Source organism: Protopterus annectens, chromosome 14.part0 (genome assembly GCF_019279795.1).
Source record: "Protopterus annectens isolate FY-2018-M chromosome 14.part0, PAN1.0, whole genome shotgun sequence".
Classification (NCBI taxonomy): domain Eukaryota; kingdom Metazoa; phylum Chordata; order Ceratodontiformes; family Protopteridae; genus Protopterus; species Protopterus annectens.
This window is the reverse complement of record NC_056748.1, coordinates 748681647-748703304: the sequence shown is the minus strand read 5'-3', so window position 1 is coordinate 748703304 and position 21658 is coordinate 748681647. Positions and strand designations below refer to the sequence as shown.

General features: G+C 39.8%; 1 protein-coding gene across 1 annotated transcript in view; it reads left to right on the top strand.

The window, feature by feature from the left end:
* Nucleotides 1-21658, top strand: part of MRPL43 (mitochondrial ribosomal protein L43) — a 90343-nt gene that overhangs the window by 10150 nt on the left and 58535 nt on the right. Inside the window, exon 2 of the mRNA XM_044056487.1 lies at nt 14581-14687. Coding sequence (XP_043912422.1) covers nt 14581-14687 — 107 coding nt within the window. The remainder of the gene's footprint in view (nt 1-14580; nt 14688-21658) is intronic.

The window sequence follows — 21658 nt, the reverse complement described above, 5'->3', positions numbered from 1 at the left end:
TTCAAGGCTCCTGAGAGCACCTATCAGGTTTTACCTCATATCATGCCCGCCCCAAAATCCGGACAATACCAAGAAAGGAGGGGTATCCATATTCATCAAGGACACCCACACCTCAAGACTGGTGGCAACGCACGATGCATCGGAGACCATCCAGGTGCAATTAACCATAGGCAAGACTGCTCTGCAAATTGTAGCATGTTACAGGCCACCCTCACAAACTCAGGAAACTCACATGGCCTTCCTGAAAACACTAGAGGGATAAATGTATCACCAAACACCATCATACTAGGTGACTTCAATTACCCTAATATAGACTGGGAACACTACTCAAGCCCAAACACCCTAGCCCAAAAGTTCCTGGAATTCATAAACTCAAATGCCATGGAACAACTAGTCACCATCCCCACAAGAGGAGATAACATACTTGATCTCATCATCACGAACATGGGAGCACAATGTTCAACACCGGAAGTATACCCCTCACTGGTGAGATCAGATCACAAACTAATCTCGCTGGAGGTCCTCATCCCACCCCACCTGAAATAAAAAGACCACAGTAAAGAACTTCTCAAAAGCCGACTTCACACTTCTAAAGACTAGTGTGGTCTCCTTTCAGGCCCGGAAAACAATACTCAAGCCGCTGAATCACTTACAAACGCCTTCTACCAGCACCTGCAGGACTGCATGGATAAGGCAATCCCAAGCAAAACAAAGACTCTTTGTACCAAAGGCAAGCGCCCAGTCTGGTGGACCTCAGCCATAAACAAACTCTACAACAAAAGGAGGAAGCTACTACAAGATAGAGCAAAATCCTTAAAAGGTAAGACACCCTTGATCAGTATAAGTAAAAAACTAAGAGCTCTCATAAAATCATCCAAAGCAAATTTCGAGAGAAAAATAGCTAAAGACTCAAAAGACAATCATAAGGCCTTCTTTAGCTATGTTAGAAACCTAGGAGGAAACTCCCAGATATGCTCAGAACTAGTTCAAAATGATGTGAAGATTACTGATCCTACAGACATTGCCAACATACTGGCTGACAGGTTCAGTGCATACTTCTCCCCTCCCCCAAAAGGAGAGATATCTATACCAAATGAGTGCAGCCCCCAAACATCTCCAGCGCCCAAGTGAGAACTGCTCTCTCCAAAGCAAAACACAGCATCCATGGGACCCGATGGTGTCCCCGGCTGTGTGCTCCACGAACTCAATGAGGAATTAAACCCACAGCTAGGACAGCTGTTTAATCAAAGTCTTACCTCTGGATAGGAGTGGCACTGCAACTGTGGTCCCACTTCACAAAGGCGGTGCCTCCACAGACCCTGGAAATTACCGCCCATTAGCTTGACAAGCCTTATCTGCAAAGCCATGGAGAGGATCATAATGGACCTCATAAATAAAGACATAGGGAATTTGCAGACTTTGGATCCAACCCAGTTTGGCTTTGTCAAAGGCAGATCATGCCTTTTAAACTTGGTTGACTTTTTCAAACAGTCACCAAAGCCATTGATGAGGGAAAGGCAGTCCATACAGCCTACCTCGATCTGGCTAAGGCCTTGATACAATACCCCACTGGTATCGTTGAAAAACTCATCAGCTTAAATGTTAACCCATACATCACAAGATGGGTTGCAAACTGGCTGAGTGACAGAACCCACAGGGTCAGAGTTGCTGGCGCCATGTCAGACTCAAAGCCTGTCACAAGTGGTGTCCCACAGGGCTCAGTCCTGGGCCCACTCTTGTTTGGCATCTACTTTAGTACAAGCAAACACAGGAGGGTTATGGCTGACAAAGTTTGCAGATGACTGCAAACATAGTAGAAAACACATCTGACACAGATATCCTTCAGAAGGGTCTCACAGAAACGGATAACTGGTGCCAGAGCCACGGCCTAAAGTTAAATGCCAAAAATGCATAGTCATACCCTTCGGGAAAAACAAGGTTACCCCTAGCTACCAAATAGGTGGCAATCCACTGAGCACAGAAGAAGTTATCAGGGACCTGGGGACCCAGGTTGATAGTAGTCTGTCATTCGACACCCATGTAGCTAAAGTAGTTAGGAAGTCCTTCTACATTGCCCACCTTATCATGAAGGGATTCTCATCTAGATCAAGGGAGGTCATAGTCTCCCTTTACTCATCACTCATCAGACCAATGATTGAGTACAATGCCCCATTCGGAATGTATCTGACCCGACACTTGCAGCAGCTGGAGAGGCCACAAAAGTTCCTCACCAAAAGGATAAAGGGTCTCAAAAATCTGTCCTATGCTGCCCGACTGAAAGAACTCCAGCCCTATTCAGCTCAGAGGTGACCTTTGCCTAACATACAAGGCCATGTCAAACCCAGATTTGATGAATATGCTTCACCTCAAAAATCTAGATCCATCAGAGCCACAAGGGCGGAGACTTAAACCTCGACACGGCTATTAATAGGACGTGCTGGAGGGATAGATTCATCACCCAAAGACTCCCTATGCTGTGGAACAAAATCCCGGTACATGTGAGGCAGAGCACCTCGCTGGCCTTGTTCAAGAGAAATCTTGACCAATGGATGGGAGATCACAGATATACCCCAGGAATTACCTCAGTGTCACTGCTCGACAGAGGCACAGCAAAATAATGGGTATAGTTCCCCATACAAAAGCCACAAAACAATGGGCTAGGCTTATAAATGCCCTCGGGCAGATAGCCTAGTATGAACCTATGAACCTATGAACCTATGAACTTTCCTCACATTCACGTTTCAGGCACATATAGTGGTTGCTACCTTTGACAGCTTGGGTGGTTGCTTCCTTTGACAGCTTGGGTCGAGGACTGAGCAGTCACTTGAAATACATGACTGCGATAATTTGAATGTTTCCCTTCATCCCAGTCTAACACTAGAGGGATGCATAGGCAGTCTTTTGGGGGGATTGGGAGGCAGGCATTTCCCAGATTAGGACCTGTGTACCCAGACAACATGCATCTTGTTAGTTTATTGTGAGCTACTGTTTTGTCATCTTTGAACATTAAGCCTTGGTTACAACTTATGTCTTCTTGAAAGATAAAAAAATAAAACTGAAATCATTTTCTTATTTCTTAAATGGTTATTACTGTGCTGTCTTTTTTTAGGAAAGGTGTGTTGAAAGGATGCAAGGAAAACTAAAGCTGAAAAGCAACACAGTTTCTTTACTTAATCATAATTTCTGTTCAGTCCATTATTGGATTAGCAGTTGGTGATGGAAACTACAGCTTGACAACCTACAGTGCCAAACAATTCCTATTCTCGAATAATATGTAAGTAAATAACCGGCCACAAAACCTAAAGTGAATAAATTAAAAACTTTTACTTGAACAATAAATCCCCCAGCACGACTGACTTTTACCCTGGTTTCAGTTCCGTACACGTATATTGTAACATCACATTTTGCAGAGAAACAATTTCTTTCACACCCAATAGAAGACAGACAAAGTGTAAACAGGGTTTCCCATACATATGTTAACTGCATACTAATGACTGCTTCCTGTCACACTTCCGAGGGTAGAGTTTCTTTGAAGAGTCTTGTAATTGCATTTGTATGTCAGACTGGCTTTGACTCCAAACTTTTTTATGATTCGGTTACATGCAAGCAATTGGGTCCTTCCTGAGTAGCTAAAGAAATGTAAATGTTGTGGTCCAATTACAAGTTTCATATATTTCTTTTCCTTTCATCCCCTTTTTTATATACACAGACAGACAAAGATTGCATGTAGTTTTCCTGCCACAAGAAGCACACATAGCAAGTTTTACAGGATTGCGTATTTGCCTTGCAAATGTTCTAACAGCCGAAAATAATAAAAACAAATACATCACATTTTAAATATGTTTCTTTACTCTGGTATATATGTATAATATAGTGTGTATACACTGTATAGAATACCTAGGATATTGTGCAGGCAGAATATAAGTTAGGAGGGAGTGATATAGTGATTCCTATGCGACAGAGATCGCACACATAAGGCAAGCATATGTGATAAATACAATCAATATGCTGTTAAGGAGCTAAAATGTATCCAAACTGTCTAGCTGCCTAGTAGTTAGGGCATGTAACATTTTTAATATGCTTCTGTGTATAACACTTATTTGCGTTACCTTACTAAATTGTGAACTGTTTAATTTGCTGTCCCAGTTGCTTTCTTGAAATGCTGAAAGAAAGGCATGGTATAATAACAGTATTAATTCTGTTGACGTTTGTAGTATAAATCCTCCTAACTATTGGTGTAAAAGTAAGTACTTCATTGATAGCACCTCACAAAACCTCTGACAGCTTCTTGGTGTGGCTTTAAATCACCAAGGGGCAACAACAGGTAGGTGAAGAAATGAATGCCCTATTTTATTTATTTCCTGTGGTGAATCATTCAGCCTCCCATTCTGTACATCATCATCTCAAATCTGTTTTCTCCTTATCTTTTTCTTTTATATTTTTAATTTCCTGTGATGTTAAACCATTTGTTTTTCCTTCCCTGACTATAGAGGCACCAGACTGCTTAGGACCTGCTTGTATAAGAGCAGCAATACAGACTTTGTGCTTGGCAAGAGGAGGATCAAATGTAGCACCTGCTGAATAACAACTTAAAAAGCAAGCCAAGCCTAGCACTATTAAATTAGTGTTTAACAAAATACAGTGTGCGTCTATTTGCCAAATTATTTAAACTGTAGCCTGTTTGGCATATCATGGCTGGGGAGGAGTAAGACACAAACCCCGCTCCATTCTATATTTACTAGTCCATCTTTTTCTTATGTATATTTTAACTCTGGAGCTATTTCACTTTTATTTACTTTTTTGTTCTGGTACCCCATAACTCATTGCCCATGTCTTGCCTCACTTCCCTTTGCTTCTCTTTCAGTAAAAAAAAAAATCTTGACATTTCAGTCATTGTTGCCAATGTTCATTGTGCCACTTTTTAAATCGTTATGGCATGAAACAATGAACCTATCTCTGCTGTGTACTCATTGGTTTTGGGGAGTCCAACCTGCTCATTGAGGTGTATCGCCATTCCATTCACCCTTGCTGTGGTCATGCTCACTTTGCTTCCCTTACCTTACCCCAATTCCCACTCATCCCTTACTCTACCGTTATACCATCCATAACTCCTCCATCATTCCTCTCCTGCTCTAGTCATAGCATCTTCTGTATTGTCAAACTCCTCCCCTGGCTAACATCCCATAATTCCTCCTGTTATCATTCACCAGAGACAATATTTGACAATCTGTGACATTGCTGTACTGCTCCATCACCAGCCCCCCCAAAAGGTAACCTCTTGCTAACGCAGGTCCACATTATACAATGTAGCATTGTTCTACTTCTGATACAACTAGTACTACTACTATTCTTACTAAGCTCATATATCTACCCAAGGCATATCCTGCAACTCTAATCCTCATAGACTTTTTCACAATTGTAAAACACCACCACCAGAGGCCTACTTTGCTGCCCGCCTTGCATCACCTGCTTCATTGCAAACTCCACACATTACATCACTTAGCCCACAGTTCCTTCTCAGAAACCTTTCCTTTAGTCCAGTTCCATTTTTCCTTTTATTTTTTTTCTTTTCTTTTATTCCCCATAGCATCCCAACTGGGGTGAGCAATGGAAGAAGATTAAAGTTTGTCCACTGTAGTGTGATGCTGCTATAAGCAATTTAACAGGAAAGAGAGTAGAGATTTATCTTTGGTGTTTAGATATGGGGGTGCCTTATCATAAAAATGGATTGTGTTTAACCAGGGGATATGTAGGTACAGAGCTCTGTATGAGTTGGATGTTTTCTGAGTTCAGTTTTAAAAGTTGATTGGCTATTACTCTGTCTTGGAGAGTGTGGGATACTATTGCATTTCAGAAGTGTTGAAGTATGGAGAGTATCCAGCTAGGTTTTTGGAGCTAGATTTGGTGAATAGTGTTGTTTTTTATGGATCACAATGTTCTACTAAGGTTGTATGCTGGTTTATATGTTCTAAGCTTGGGTATTTTACTGGATAATGGATTATTATGCAAGTGTACAGGATAGTTCTTACCCCGGCTCCTCTGTCTGTAGTACATAACCTCAACCAAAAAACCCTTACACCTCTCCATGTTCTACTATTATTTTGTCTTTTCTAGCACTTAACACTTCTACCATAGTGAACTGTATTATCAACACATTTCCTCCCTAGCCTATTCACAACACTATAACCCAGTTTTTCTCTGTCACACCAATTTTATGCAATACTGTTTTCCTTGATTTTTTTTTTTTTTTTTTAATAATTCATATTCACACCACACTTCAGCTATCCTCAAATTACAAACAAGACAAAACATATAAAGTCAAATGGCTATACCATTCTGTCTGTCCGCCAGTGTGGTTATATCCATCCAAACCCAGGCCCAAATGAATTACAGTAGTAAATTATCACATCCATCACAGTTGATACCACAACACTCCCAAGAAGCTAGCAAAGTCATACTTCCCTCAGACTTCAACACACCAACCTGATAAACATCTACAACAAACTCCCCAAAGGCCACGCATGGATAGGAGTATGACGCAAACCCACTGCCCTGACATCCCAGTAGCTACAGACTCCGAGACAAAGGATGAAATCCTACATGCGTAGACTAGATCAACAAAACAAAAAAAAAAAACTGTCAAGTTTATTTTAGTAGTCCAAAATTCAGCAATGCAGAATTGACTTAACTCCTCTCTAAAACTTAAAAACTACAAATCCATTGTCATTGTAAAGCTATACATACCACCAGGTAGTAATATCCAAACTGTAGAAGGTATCTTAAATTGGATATATCACATGAAATAAGAAACCGTCCTAATAGGAGACATTAACACTAACTGGCTCTCAATTATTTCAAACAATCCCTCTAATACTGTTCATCTCAACAGTTTCCTGCAACTTAATAGTATCACAACTAGATATAACAAAACTAAAGATAGGGAATTAACATTAGATGGGGTTCTTACTTCAGGTCATCCTGCAGCATACTACCAGACATACTTAGTGGCTGCCTACCAGCCTTTATAAGCAGACAAATAAAAAGTTCTCACAAACTCCCATTTTAGTACTGAAAGCTTTATCAGCACATTAGACCAAAGTAGCTGGAACAGACTTGAAAGATTGCTCTGAGATAATACTGTCACATAATTCAGCAAAACATTCCTAAACATCTTAACCAACTATGCTTCTCTTAGAACCAAAAGAGTATAATCACACCCAGCACCATGGCTAAATAAACATATGAAACAACTTGCAAGCAAGGGAGAAAGTCTGGAAAACATGGACGATAAAACTTCAGTAGACCTACAACATTATAGTTGTCTTGAAAACCAATCCATGCACCATAAGGAACGAGAAAAAAAAAACCCTTCAAACTCTGGTAAAACCACACAGCCTTCACCCTCAAGCTCTTTAGAAAAAAGAACCATAGCCACTCAGTTAATCCAGCATTTCATCCAATCAGTAGTGTCCTTATTTAAAAATATAGACAATACCAATCATCAGGCTACATTCTCTTTTTAACCAGTACCCACTTCCATCATCACAGCCCAAAGCGTACTACTAAACCTCCAGACCACTTACCCCTTAAAAATTTCTTCTGGCATCCTGTCTACCTAGTCAGCTTGTGTCCAAGAACTATGGAAGAATCTTTCATTGTACACAGCATAAAAGTGGACTATTCCTAATCCCTCAAATTATAGCACATGGTAATGCTGTCTCTACTACCAAAAGTCTTTAGATAAGTGCATCCATGCACAATTTTTAAAATTTGTTCCTGATAATAAAGCTCTTTTGTCCAGTAAATTATGGTTTCTGGCCCAGCCATTGCACTACTTCTGCCTTGCAGAGCTGTACCAACATATTAAATCAAAACAAAAATAGCAGCAATCTGGTCTCCACCCTTTTTCCTTTTTCTTGACTTATCAAAGGCTTTCAAAACCATCTGTCATCAAACACTCATATATAAACTCTTCTCTATGGGTGTAACTCTGTCCTCACTCCAATAGTTTCACATTTACCTGTCTAACAGTAAGCAAAAACTGACAATGTTACTATTCTTCCTTTTCACCCTTTTCTGTGGGTGTCCCTCAAGGATTTGTACTTTGCCCCTTATTATTTAGTGTGTTCATCAAAAATGTATATACTACCTTCAGTCTTGCCTCTGTTGGGTTTCAAACCAACCATATAAAGCTTACCACTGGATTGCACTCTTGCAAAAAAAAAAAAACTGGTTAGAACTATCCCATACACTCACATTCTCATAATCCTAACAACTCGCCGAATAATTGTTTATTCAGAAAAATTCTCAGGCTTAGAATTTATCATCCACCCATGCTTCCCTTGTAGAACATTGTGATCCACAGATGAAACACTGTTCACCTTATCTGAATCCAAAAACCTAGCTGGAGACTCCTTCTCTACTCAAATTGCATCTCTAAAACTGGAGTAGTATCCCACATCCTTTAAGACAGATTACTAGCATATCAACTTTTAAGTCTGAACTCATATGCAGCTTTGTAGTTGCCTATTCTCTTGTATACCCAGCATGTGACAATACTATATCTTAATTCCCCAAATATGGGATGGGGCAGTATTAGGGTAGTGGGACTTTGGGCTTCTGAGCCCAGACTCATTTTAGACTGCCTCTGTCCATAAGGGACATGGGCAGTACCCTAGGAATGAATTTACTGATCCTCTTCCATTTATGCAAATTATATTTGAAGAGTGAAGGATGGGCTTCGTTTTATGAAGATGGGAAGTTTATTCCATAGACAAGGTAGCCTCTGGGATACAAATATGTCTCTCCAGCAAGTTCTGTTACAGTCAAAAGTAAGGTTCAGATGAATGGAACGTATAACCCTTGTGTAATTATTCTTGCAAATGTGTAACATTTTCATCAGGACTGGAACAGAGAAGGCCTTGTAGGTCAGTTGTAAGTAACCTCTCAAATGATACGAGGTGGAGTAAAGGAATAGAGCATTTAGTCAGTCTGCATAAGACAGAGGTCTTGTGCTTTGCATTTTTTTTTTTTTTTTTTTGTGAGACCCCTGGGGCTGCTCCAGTTGGTGTAAGTGCCTGGTTAAGTACATGCAGAAGGGAGAATTGTATTCTATTAAGGGCTTGATGAGGGCTGAGTAAAATGGCACTATGATTTCCTTTGATCATGATGCCATGCCTTTACCTATAAGTTGAGCCACACAGAAGGATTTCCTCACTGCTGTAGATATCTGGTATTCAGTGTTTAGGTCACTATCTATCTGTGCTCCTAGGTCTCTCACCACTGGGTCTACTTTTAGGGGAGTGCTATCCATATTATAATTTGCAGGGATATCTAAATTATCTAACAGTATGATTATGCATTTTTTTAGTATTTAGTCTCAGACCATGGTTTTGGCACTAGTCGTTTTGTCATTTGTAGGCTTGTTGGATGTCGACATCATTTGGGGATTTAATGATTGCTCCCATTTTACAGTCTTTGGCAAACTTGTTGAACAGAGGCTCCCGACATTGGCCTTCACGTCAGAGAAGTATATCCTAAACAGGCGGGATCCCAACACTGATCCCTGTGGGACACCACTAGTAACAGGTTTCTTATCAGGAGTGACTTCACCTATCCAGGCAACCTGTGCCCTGTCAGTGAGACAGTTTGTTATGCATCTGACGATGTAGGAGTTTATGCCTAACTCAGTAAGTTTATCTATGATCCTCGAGTGCAGGATTGTGTCAAAAGTTTTGGTCAGGTCTAGATGAGGTGTGTACCATTTTACCGTTATCCATGGCCTGGTGACTTTCTTGAACAAGTCCACCAGATTGAGCAGTCAAGACCTCCCCTTGACGAAGCCAAATTGGGTGTGGTCCGGTGTTTGGAGAGTTCCTATGTCATTATTGAAAATATCCATTAAAATTCCCTCCATGGCCTTGCAGATAAGATTGATGAAGCTGTAAGTCACTGGGTTAGTTGATGGAGGCCCCCCCCCCATGCAAAAGGATGATTGTTGCAGTCCGTCATTCCTCTGGGACAAATCTCATCTGGGGGCTGTGGTTCAAGAGGGTTTCTAGTGGCCCTGATAGTTAAGCTACTTAAGAAGCATCCTGGAATGTTGTCAGGACCCGTGGAGGCTGTGTTTTTGGCTTTAGTGAGTGCACTAAGGACCTGTTCCATTGTAATAACTGATAGGGGGGTGGTTGCGGGCATTTCTTTAGGTGTGGTAGGAGGTGATGGGGGCAGAAGTTTGAACTGAACTTGTCTGCCAGTAGATTGTGGCCATTCATGCTTAACTTGGCACGCTGCTGAGTGTTTCTCCTGTGGTTAATAACATTATTTTAAAAAAGCCTTGTTATCTTTGCCAGATTTGACCAGCTGTTTGTTTAATTTATTTGGGTGGACTGGTGAGTGTCTTGTACTGTTTTGTCTTTTCTTTCTTGATTTGGAGAGGATTTTTTTCCTTTTGCTGAATAGCCCATTTATGCTAGGGGTCCACCAGGCTGGGTTATTTCTGCTAGTAATCGTAGGTTTCAGTCAGACATGTACTGCCTCCTCTATGCAGCTATTAACATGGTTGTACAGTGCTTCTGTGTACAGCTCAAAGTATGCATCAGTGTCCTCCAGGTTCATGGGGGCTTGGAAGTTTAATAACCTGTCACTTAGTTTGATGTAACTGGCCATAGCAAAGTATTTAACAGATTTGGAGTTTGGGGGTTCTAGGTTAATTTTAATACTAAAGGAGATCATTTTGTGGTCGGATCTTACCAGGGAGGAGTTAATGCATGTCTGTGAGTACTATGTCTAGGATATTTGTACCTCTTCTTGGGGAGCTAACTATTTGCTCCAGGGTGTTTGCATTGCTGAAGTCCAAAAACCTCTGAGCAAATAAATTACGGGTCATATAAGTCTCCCAGTTTATGGAGGGATAGTTGAAGTTACCCAGGAGTATGGTGTTAGGCTGAATGTTAAGACATTTTATTAGGTTTAGGTAGGAGGTGTGATTTTCCAGACTCATGTTAGGAGATCTGTAGGTAGCAAAGATATGACAAGAGGGTCGCACCCATAGTTAGTTGGGCATAGAAAAGCTCAAGCGAGTCATATTGTTAGACTCTAACAGGTACTTTTCCTTTATGAACACTGAGACACTTTCTCCCTTTGTTTTATCCTGAGCTGAGGGGGATCAAAATGTATGAAAGGCATTGTAGCCTTTGATAGCCGGGGTGCTCTACATGGTTCTGAACCATGTTTCTATGACTGTGCATATGTCTGTGTTCTCAAGGGTAAGGGGTGCTTCCATTGAGTGCAATTTTTATTTAATAAAACACTTAAAAACCACCCAAAGGGTGTATACAAACTGAGAAAAGAAAAAACTACCACTGCCGAAGTACAAGCAAGACAGTATTTATTAAAACTAAGCACTTTCACCCAACTTTGTACTGGGCTTCGTCAGAGTAAACTGTGTTCTGTAATAGTCCATTTAGTCATATGACCAACTCAATTAAAAAATACTTGAAACTTATTTGTCCACATGTTTAACTTCACAAAAATGTACAAATTCTATGCTAACAATTTAAAACATTAAAAAACATTGATCAAAACCCTAAAGTTGTTATTTCTGTACTTGTCATACATACTGGAGAGCTTTGTAACACATGTATCCTACCTGCTGATGATTGTGTTTCTACCTATTGTTGCAGCCCCAATGTGAATATAAATATACATGGCCCCCCTCCCTAGACACACAAGACCGAATTCCTTAATACACACACATATCAAATCGGGAAACTTTAAAGCTTTGCAGATCTAAGTTTCAGAACACTCTTGAGGGAACAATTCTCATTGTCCTGCTTTATCAGTGGCATTTGACGTCGGCTGCCATTCAAGCTCTGTTTTTTTTCTAGGTGTGTTTTTATATCACCTCCTCTGTGATGGAACTATGCAATCAATCACAAAGAAAATAAACTTCTTAAAAGTTTTTTCTTTTTGTATTTTCTGATTTAAACTCCTGGCACTGAGCAGTAGTACCAGTAGGTCGTTGTGAGTGATTCTTTGTTATGTTGGAGGGTTTAACAACTTGGCGAGGCATAAGAACGGCACTATGGGGATAGATAAAGTTTTTGCCAGTATCTGGAAGCCAGGTGGTGACAAGTGCAAAGCATCATGGTTAGTCAGTCATGTCTCCCCAGGCTGACAGATATTGAATCTTCTTGTTGTGATACCAGAAACTAAGCCAATTGTTGAAGTTGGTCATTTGTTTTCTGGTACTGTGGCATCATCATTGGTGAAGGTAGGATGCTACTCAAGGCTAGGTTCCTACCCGTTTGGGACACATATTTAGAGAGCTCCATCACGTCTCTCTTCATATAGTCTAGTCAGGTACATCTTAGGACTCTGACCATGTCATGCTGGTACTTGTGGTTTAAAAATCTAAGTGCATGCGTAATCTGACGTATCCTGGCTCCAGACAGGCAGCTTACTGTGATCTTCTCCTTATTTAGCCTGGTAAGAAGGACATCACTGTATTTTACAATGGAATCCCCAATAACTAGGATGATTGGTTGGGTGGTGTGTTGCCTTATGGTCCTGGAAGCAGGGCTACTGTGATCTTCAGAGTTATGGGTTATGTGAGGTGCTATCCGTAGCCACCAGGCCAGAAACAGAGATGAAAGGAAAGTGCATATCCATTATACCAGATCCTTAGTAGATGGGAAGGAGAAAAGGAGACTCACATAAAGTTGTAAGTAAGAGTATGTAGTACTGTACTGTTAGATGGCCTGTAGTGGGTGATGTCTGATTTCTATGGATATTCATACCCTTTACTACCTCCATTTCTCCAGATTCTGCCTACACTCTCTTATCCATTCTCCTTCCATCACTGTTCTTCACTGCTGTCTATTGTATCTCATCTTTGTAGTTCTTGTATTCACCATGGAAATAGATTGCTAATAAACTCGTGTTATACCTTTTTTTTGCTACCTGCACCTACCATTTAATATAGATATTGTATAGAGTTGTAGAACATATCATCCATACTCCCCTATTCCAGTGTTCATTTTTAGCACTGTATTGTTCATAAATGGTCCATCACACATATGCCATACCATTAATTTGTACATTCCATTGATATTTTAACTTTCTACACGACTGATGCATTTCTTACTGTATTCTTGTTTCATATTTTTTACTTTTAACTTAACTTTTTTGTTTTTATTATCTTATCTCTTGTAACTTAAGAACTCATCTCCCCAGGCCTCTGCTGAAAAGGGGCATTTGATTGCCATAAGCAAATACAAAATAAATTATGCACCTACCTTTATATATGTATGTATATATTTGCGTGTGTACATGTATATATTATCTTCTGATATATGCAGATATTTGGAGTGTGTGCAAATGCTCCCGCGTTAATTACACTAGAGGCTAAGGTAGGGGATATGTTTAGTAATGTGCATATGTTGAGCTATATGTGGTGTGTGCCTGAGTGTCTTGCATTCTGGATGTGTTATATGGAAAGTATTTTTTTTTAGGTAAAATATAGGCTTAGGATTAAGATTAATACTATCTAATAAAGATTGACTTAGCTATTTTTAAATTCTTGTAAGTACTGGCCTCTCATAACATTTTCCTCATGAAAGGGAGTGTATGATGTTTAGTGCAATCCTTGTGTGAGATGGCAGGCAGTTGACTTCTCTAACCTGATCCATCTGTGGTAGCCATCGAAAGAGCATGGTATTGGTGTACACTTTTACAAATTGTATGTAGCTGGAATCCTAGAAGAGTAACTAAACAGCTGGCAGGTAGTCTGTTGCTAAGTTCACTATTCATCTCCTGTATGTAATTTACTTCATAAGAGTTTTGACACAAGCTTTCAAGTTTCACTTCCAGTCAGAAAAATGGATGATATTAATAAAGGGGCATGAGCAAACATGCAACGGTTCCTTTGTGTTTGGCATCTGGAAGCTCCTGAAAAATTATAATAGAAGGATTATCAACAACATCAGAAAGGAGCAGATCTGTATAGTGTGTGTGTGTGTGTGTGTGTGTGTGTGTGTGTGTGTGTGTGTGTGTGTGTGTGTGTCGTAACATAGAAGTTTGGAGCAATAAACTACATCGTTTTCTGATTTGACATGATTAAGAATAGTAATTAGGCATATTATAAGTAATGGTCCATACACAGGATGTTGTTGGTATTGGGCAGAATAACCCAGAACAGAAACCCAAGTCAAATATATGTTAATTATTGAGCATATTTTCAAATAGTTTCATTTAACCTGAAATGGGAACTATCGAAAACTGAATTCTAGGTAGCTAAATGGTACACTTTACACAGTGTAGTTTGCTTTTACTTCTAATTTTCTTGCAGTCTAAGTTTCCACTGCTTGGGAAGAGACTTCCCACTTATCAGTTAGCATAATGTTTCATTTCTTTGGCCTGTAATGAAATGAAACATTTTACAGAGTCACTTATAATTCTGGATTTCTGCTGTGGGAAGTTTGCAGCCAGTGTAGGTGCACCCAAATAAAGTAATAATAATCTGTTACGAAATATGAAGTCATTAATCTCAGTTTATTGGTTTTGTTTGTTTCTCATCAGGGAGTATATTGAAGAACATGTGGTGGACTTTGCCAGAAGGAATCCTAGTGTTGTGTTATATGTGACTCCAAAAAGATGTCGGGTCCCAAAAATTGTAGCCGAGTACTGTAAGTATGAAGAATTAAGCCTTCAGAACTCGCAGACACTTAAAGGTAGCATGTGCCCTTTCTGTCTGGACTGGTATATTTAGTTTTGTAGTTCATGTCCTCCTCATTGTCTTTGAATGGTGTCTGGGATCCTGTTCCCAGTCAAGAAAAGAGTTCTTCAAAATCACGAGTCCCTTTGACTCATTCCTACACCTTTTCCATTCATAACAGCATGGTTTGAGTAAACCATCTCGACAGTTATTAGTAACTGAATTTTGAGATGCACAGAAAGCTAAACACACTTTAATGTGGATTACATATCAAGTTTCAAAATCTTTCACCATGTACAAGCACTGTGTGTGCCTCTTAAACCTTTTTACTGAACTTCAGTCAAATGCATGTTGTCTTTCGGCTTTTTCCCGGTAAGGGGTCGCCACAGCAGAACTCCGGTCCGCTAATGAGATTTTTACGAAACGCCGGGGTGCCAGCTCGGCGTCCAACCTTCAAAGAAGGCACGCCCATTTACACACACATGTCTTTCGAACGCTACCCAACCGCGGGGAGGACATGCAGACTCTGCACAGAAGCCACTCCGAGAATCGAACGGGAGAACCTCTTTGCTGTGAGGTAACCGCTACCGCCGTACCACAGCGGTATACAACTTCAGTCAAATGCATAAATATCAATATATGGTGATTATATCAAACATAGTTATTTCCTGTGTGCTTATTTTTAAGAAGGTTCAGAAAATGCTGTTTTCTTTAAAGTGCTGTAACACATTAACGTCTTGGAAAAAAAAACAAAACAAAACATGAACTATGTTGAAATACTGGCTAATCTGTATATTTATACTCCATAATGCATGGGTCAGCCTGGTATTGTACAACTCCTGGCTGAGCCACACAATCATATCTGTAACTTCCAGTGGAGTTTCCAAAAAATATCATCACAAAATACTCATAGTATTGCAGAATACATAGAAATATACTTGTAAAGTGGAAAATATTAGAGTATTAGATGACCAGGGTACCTGCTCCTGAATTTTCAATACTTCAACAGTGCAAGAAATGCTTGCCAGAAACAGACAGTATGGAAAAAGACATTTTTCTTGTCAAAGCAGAAGCTGAACATAATGGATACAAACCTTGCTATAAATGCACTTCTCTTCCCTGTACTGAAATGATAATTGCAATGCTCTGCTTTTGCAGTGAACACCTCTTACTACCTATCCTAAACTATGGTGTGCTTTTGCAGACTGACACTGGTTCGTTATGGGAAGAGCCTCTGAGTTCATTACTCTCCTAGCCTGCAACTCTATCCTACCTCCAGTGCCACTGCCGTCTTGGGACAAATACAGGAATTTTCCCTCACTAAGTAGGTTTCTGGAATGGACAGAATGACAATGTTTCTTCAGTGTCCTGAGAATTAGGGAGAAGTCTTTGCTCTACCTCTCAGTGGAGATAGTTGCAGGGGCTGAAGTTTATCTCACTGACAGGGAGTGGATTGACCCAAGGGCAGTCCTCATACTGCAAAAGGCTCTACTGTCTGATTGACAGGCAGTCAGTACTCTGAAGCCTTCCCAAGTGAGTTAGTATGTGTAATGAACTATGCAGTGAATGTTTATGCCTCTGCATGTGCCTTGATCAGATGGCCCTGCCTCCCTTGTAGGCCAGCCCCTCTGTGTACTGCAGTTTAAACTGGAGATTCATCTGCAAATATTTGCCCCAAGCAGATGCTGCACCCCTTCCTTCTGAAGTGAGCCGAGTAGGCTAAGTCATATCATTCTTCTCTTTCCCCTCCCCTACTCATCAGATCCAGCAGATTTCCAAGCTGCTAATCAAATTCTGTCAGCCTGAGTCATTGTCACAGTTGTCTTTCTGCCAGCAGTTGTGGATCATCGTTGCAATGTTGGACTATTATAACGCATGACATTGCTCATGCTTAGTATTTGGTACTCAACACAACAAAAACAAACCAACATGCTCTTTAAAAAAATTAATCTGTTTTGCACAGTGTAACAACTAGTGTATCCAGCAAAGGTAAAAGTTACATTTATGTACAGGATTTTACCCCCTACTGGCCCATGCATTTGATCACCCTAATAGAGATTCTAGCTATAATCAGGGTCTACCGGATGTTGCCATTGCCCATCTTCACAAATATCATAAAAAGCAGTATTTTAAAAATGTTTTGTAGAGTCTGCGCCCCCACCCCAGTCTTGTAAGTACACTACTTATGAGGTTGCACCAAGTCAGAGCAAAGGGAACTAAGCTATTTCCCTTAACTCCAAGTTAGTTTGGACTGAAGTATTTTTTACAGGGGCTAAAGACACTAACAATAAGTATATCGCAGCAGTCTAATGGGCACTAATCCATAGCAGGCCAAGCACAATACATTCATCTTTTGCAAATCAAAAAAGTTCACTACATGGCAATGTGTTGTGGTACAATTAAGTGCTTGCATTTTCGTACTATGTAGAAAACCTTGCCCATTCTATGAAATGATTCAGCGTGGTATTTCCTGTAATGCAGTGCTTTGTTTGCACCATGGCTGATTGGCCTTGGTAAAATCCCTGCTGTAACCGTGCAGACCAAGATGAATCGATGACATAACAAAGACAAATAAAATGCACACACGCATAAGTAAGCTGATGTGTGAAAAGAAAAGTGGCTGTAGTTACTAGCTTCAGGTAAAGATTTTTTTAAATAGCTTGTCTTTCTTGCTCCCTTAAGAAGACTAACATGTTACAGCAGCTGGAGAATGTGTGTACATACAGACACACACACACACACACACACACCGTAGTCTAGTTGACTAACTTTACCAGTCATATCAAACTGTATGCCTACAAAAGTTATGTACTTACCATAACAGTAGATTTTTGTAGAGCAGGTCCATCCTTCTTAGCAACAGGACTAAGGTCAACAGGTCTTTGCATGTCTGTGCACATAAAACATTCCCAGGCCCTCTCCCTTTCCCATAATGTAGTACAGTGAGAAGCCTATCCAGTTTTGAGAGGAGCCATGGAAATTCCCAGTATACATACATCTGTGCCTCAAAACCTACCACACCAGAAGAAGTAGAATGAGGAGTTGTGTTACTGGGAATGGACCTGTTCTGTCAGATTTATCCTAGAACTCCATCCTCAGAAACAACAGCACAGAGTCGTATGCTAATTCTCCAAGACAGTCTCCCCTATGGGAATATACCTCCAGGAAGTGTGGTCCTGAAGAATATCTGGACCTGGATATCCTATCCAGCTTATTGTACATTGTGGAAGTTTTGAGAGAAGGCCAATTAGATGCTGCAGCAATATTATCTAAAACATCATGTTGGGAAAAGGGTAAAGGTGTCACAACTGCTCTGGCATAATGAGTGCTTAGAACTTCTGGAAGAGACTTATTGCTGCTTTAACAAAACTGAATGCATTCAGTGAGACGTATAGCTTAATGCATATTTTTTTAAACATTCTCAGCTATGTTATTGGGAAAAGCAAGTCAAGCCGACTTGCTCTTCTTAACCCAGAATCTTGGACGATGCACATCCTTACAGTTGAAAAGATACCACTCGGGGATTGGAGTATTGTTAAGCTAATGCATGAAGATGAATATACTATTTGGAGGCAGACAGCAGCTTTTTCAATGAAGGGTGGGGTAATAAAGAAAGTGACACTTTCTACAGAATACCAGATACAGTTGCTAGATTGACAAAGCCTACCATTCAGAAATTTTTCTCTCAGAAGTGACATTTACTAGTAAAATATGTTTTCCAGGAAAAGTAATTAAAAAAAAAAAAAAAAGCAAAGCAGCAGATTCTGATCCCTGTGATCCAATGACCACACACAGTGGCATTGTATGCTTACTCTCCACTGGAATTGAGTAGCAGTGATATTATGAAGCTTGTATTTTTTCTAGTTCCCACTGATATTGCAAGGATATTTGGATCACAACATCCCATTTGAAAGACTTTGCTGTTTTTTTTTTCTTTTTCTTAGTTGGTCTACTTCAGTGGCTTGCCTGAGCTTTTTCCCACTTTTTTTGTGCATAAAAATGACCATCTGTGGCATTTCCAGTACCACCAGTCCCACAATATCTTCTGGTCCAAGTGATCAGTAATATCGTAGTTTGTTAGTACCAAATCCTACCTTTTGTGTGTGTGTGTGTCGGGGGGTGAGTGTTAATTAGTTTGGAAATGAACTTTAGAATATGGGTTGAAACTGTCACCAGGCTTATCTATCATCTTACGATCCTGGCAACCATTGTCCACCAGTTGATATCCTAAGGTGCTTGTGTAACTGGACATTGGACTTAGTAGCAGAACATCTGTACAACTTGTAGAGCAGAGAAGTCTAGAGGTAGATTTGTCTGTGCCACATTCATTAAAATAAAGTGACAAGACTACCTTGTTTCATTAGGACTTTAACTCTGTTGACAATATCTGCACTGTCTTTGTCCAGTCTCCCAGCACACATGGGCACCTCACTACAAGGAGTGGACGTTTCCTCACATTTCTGCTTTGAGTATGTGTGGTTAAAAGTCACTTTGGTCATAATGTTCACATTCTTGATTTTGTCATTCCTGGTTTGTTTGACACAACAGCTAGCATTTCCTACCACGACAACCATTACTTCAGTTATGGGTTGTAACCACGCAGTAGATTTCAGAAGAGTCTTGATGTAGTATTGGTTTCTCTTAACAATTGCAACATTTTCAGAAACTGGTTACAACCTACCCACGTCTATCTGTGGTACCCAGTTTATTTTCTTTTTTTATGGGGCATCACTGTTGGCAAGTCAGAATTCAACTTTGTGATACTGGCTCCTCCCTTTGTACCTGTTGTTTTTGTATTCTCTTAAGATGTACAGACCTCTGACAGATGCACTGCCCACGGAACCCTTGTCGAACCTGCTTGTTAATGATCATGTCTTGAGTTTTGTGAAGATCATGTATAAAAAGCCATAGGAAACTGGCACATTACTAGTGAAGGTGAAGTTAAAGTGCTATACTCAAATTTTCCACAAGATGGTGACTGAGACATCATACAGTCTTGTTTAAATGTTCACTTGACAATGTGTAACACTAATATAGTTTTGACAGAATGTGTTAAGCGCATATTTTTTTAAATTCAGTATTTTAGCTGAATAAAGCATCTGGATGTGAAACGAGACTTATTACATGATTATGCTAATATACATTTTAAACACTGGAAAAAATGTATATAATGAAAATGGAGGAGTATTCCAAAGGTTCATTGACGTATTTATTTAAAGTCAACCCAGTGCATTTTTCTGTAATTTCTTAATCTCGTCAGGTGACATTTATGCTTTACAGATTTTAATTGGGAGCCTTGGATTTATAAAATGGAAATCATGTAGGTACTTGCCTTTGCAGGAAACAAACTGGTGATGCTGCAAGACTGCTTTCAAGCCACAGCTTGACATTTTTTTCCCCGTAGATGGTGGTTTCTTCCTCTCTGTTAACAATTGCTACCTTTAAATAATTTTTGTCCGTCTGTCAGGTCTGAGAATTGTATTTCCACAGGTTAAGACAGTTTCACATACTTGAGTGACTAGCTTTAACTCCTTAACACCTCTAGCAGCCTATACATGTCATTACATTCCAGAGCATTTTCTGAAAAATGAACTTAGAACGTATAAAAAACCATGTACATATTTTGTTAATTAATGCTATTAAAATTGTACAAATGGTAATGTTATCAGTAGGCAGTATTATTTACAGTGCTAATAGTTCATTGTCTTTCCATAAATACTGTATTAACAAACAACTAGCAATATCTCCAGTATAGTGTGAGATAAATTGATATACTGATAAATTTTCTCTCTCCCGCCATGGCATATCACACCATACAACACAATTGTATGCAGGTCACTCAGTTATGAAAATATGAATGTATGCATAACGCATAGTAAACGCAGATTAATTTTTCTAATGCAGGACATTGTAGATTAACAATCTTACTGTCATTTTCTTAATGAATCCTTGCCCTTTTTAATACTTATTATTATTATTAACTGGTAAGTCACTTAGATAATGAAGCCATTCTACCATACCAAAAAAAGGTCTGGGCGCCATCCAGAATTATGGGTGTTAACTGAAGTATACAGAAAGGTGCTGTAACAGAGGAGAGTTGTAGAATACAGCAGAAAGGAAAATGTAATGCTCTTGGAGAACATAAACTACAGAAATTTTTGAGTAACTCGCCTCTTAAGAAACAGGTGGCCCACTGGTGCAAACTTGGAAACTTTGAAAGGCAAATGTTTCTACTGTACACAGGAAGCGGTATATGCTGAGCATGGTGTAAACATTTAAGGACAGAGTTCCCATGCTAGCCAGATCCTTGCACAGTTCCTTTAATTGTTTATTTATTTTATTTTCTTTCATTAAGGATCTGTTTACCAGAAAAACTAACTAGACAAAAATGCTTCTGGGGGCAGCCAAGGTACTGGCTGGTTGAATGACATGTTGAGAATCATAGAATAGGCAAATGGAGACAATGAATTAAATCCAGGACTACAGGATGAAACTTTTATTAAAAGCTCATAGCTTCAGTCCTGTGTACTAAACTGTCTTGGGTCAGTTGCTTTAGTAGGAAAGAGAGGCAGTTGCTTTAGTAGGAAAGAGTGGCCAAAATGCAAGGTTGAACATGAGACATTTCCTGTTGCAGATATCGGAGCACTAGTAGCAAAGGCGAAACTTTGCGGTAAGCTTGGTGCCAGTCACACCAAACAGTTTATTACCTTGTTTATAGGTAAGTATTAGGCTAATTGTCTTTTTGGGTCATTTTAAGCGTAGCCAGTTTTCTTCAAATGCTGTACTTTTCGTTATGTAAAATAAACACCTTACTCAGTATGCCAACCTTCCCCCTTATTACTACCCATTTGTTAACCAGGTAGACACACTGGACACACACTCCCTATTCTGGGCTGACCTAGGAGTGAAGTATGGTTGTGATTTGCTCAGAATCGCACAGCA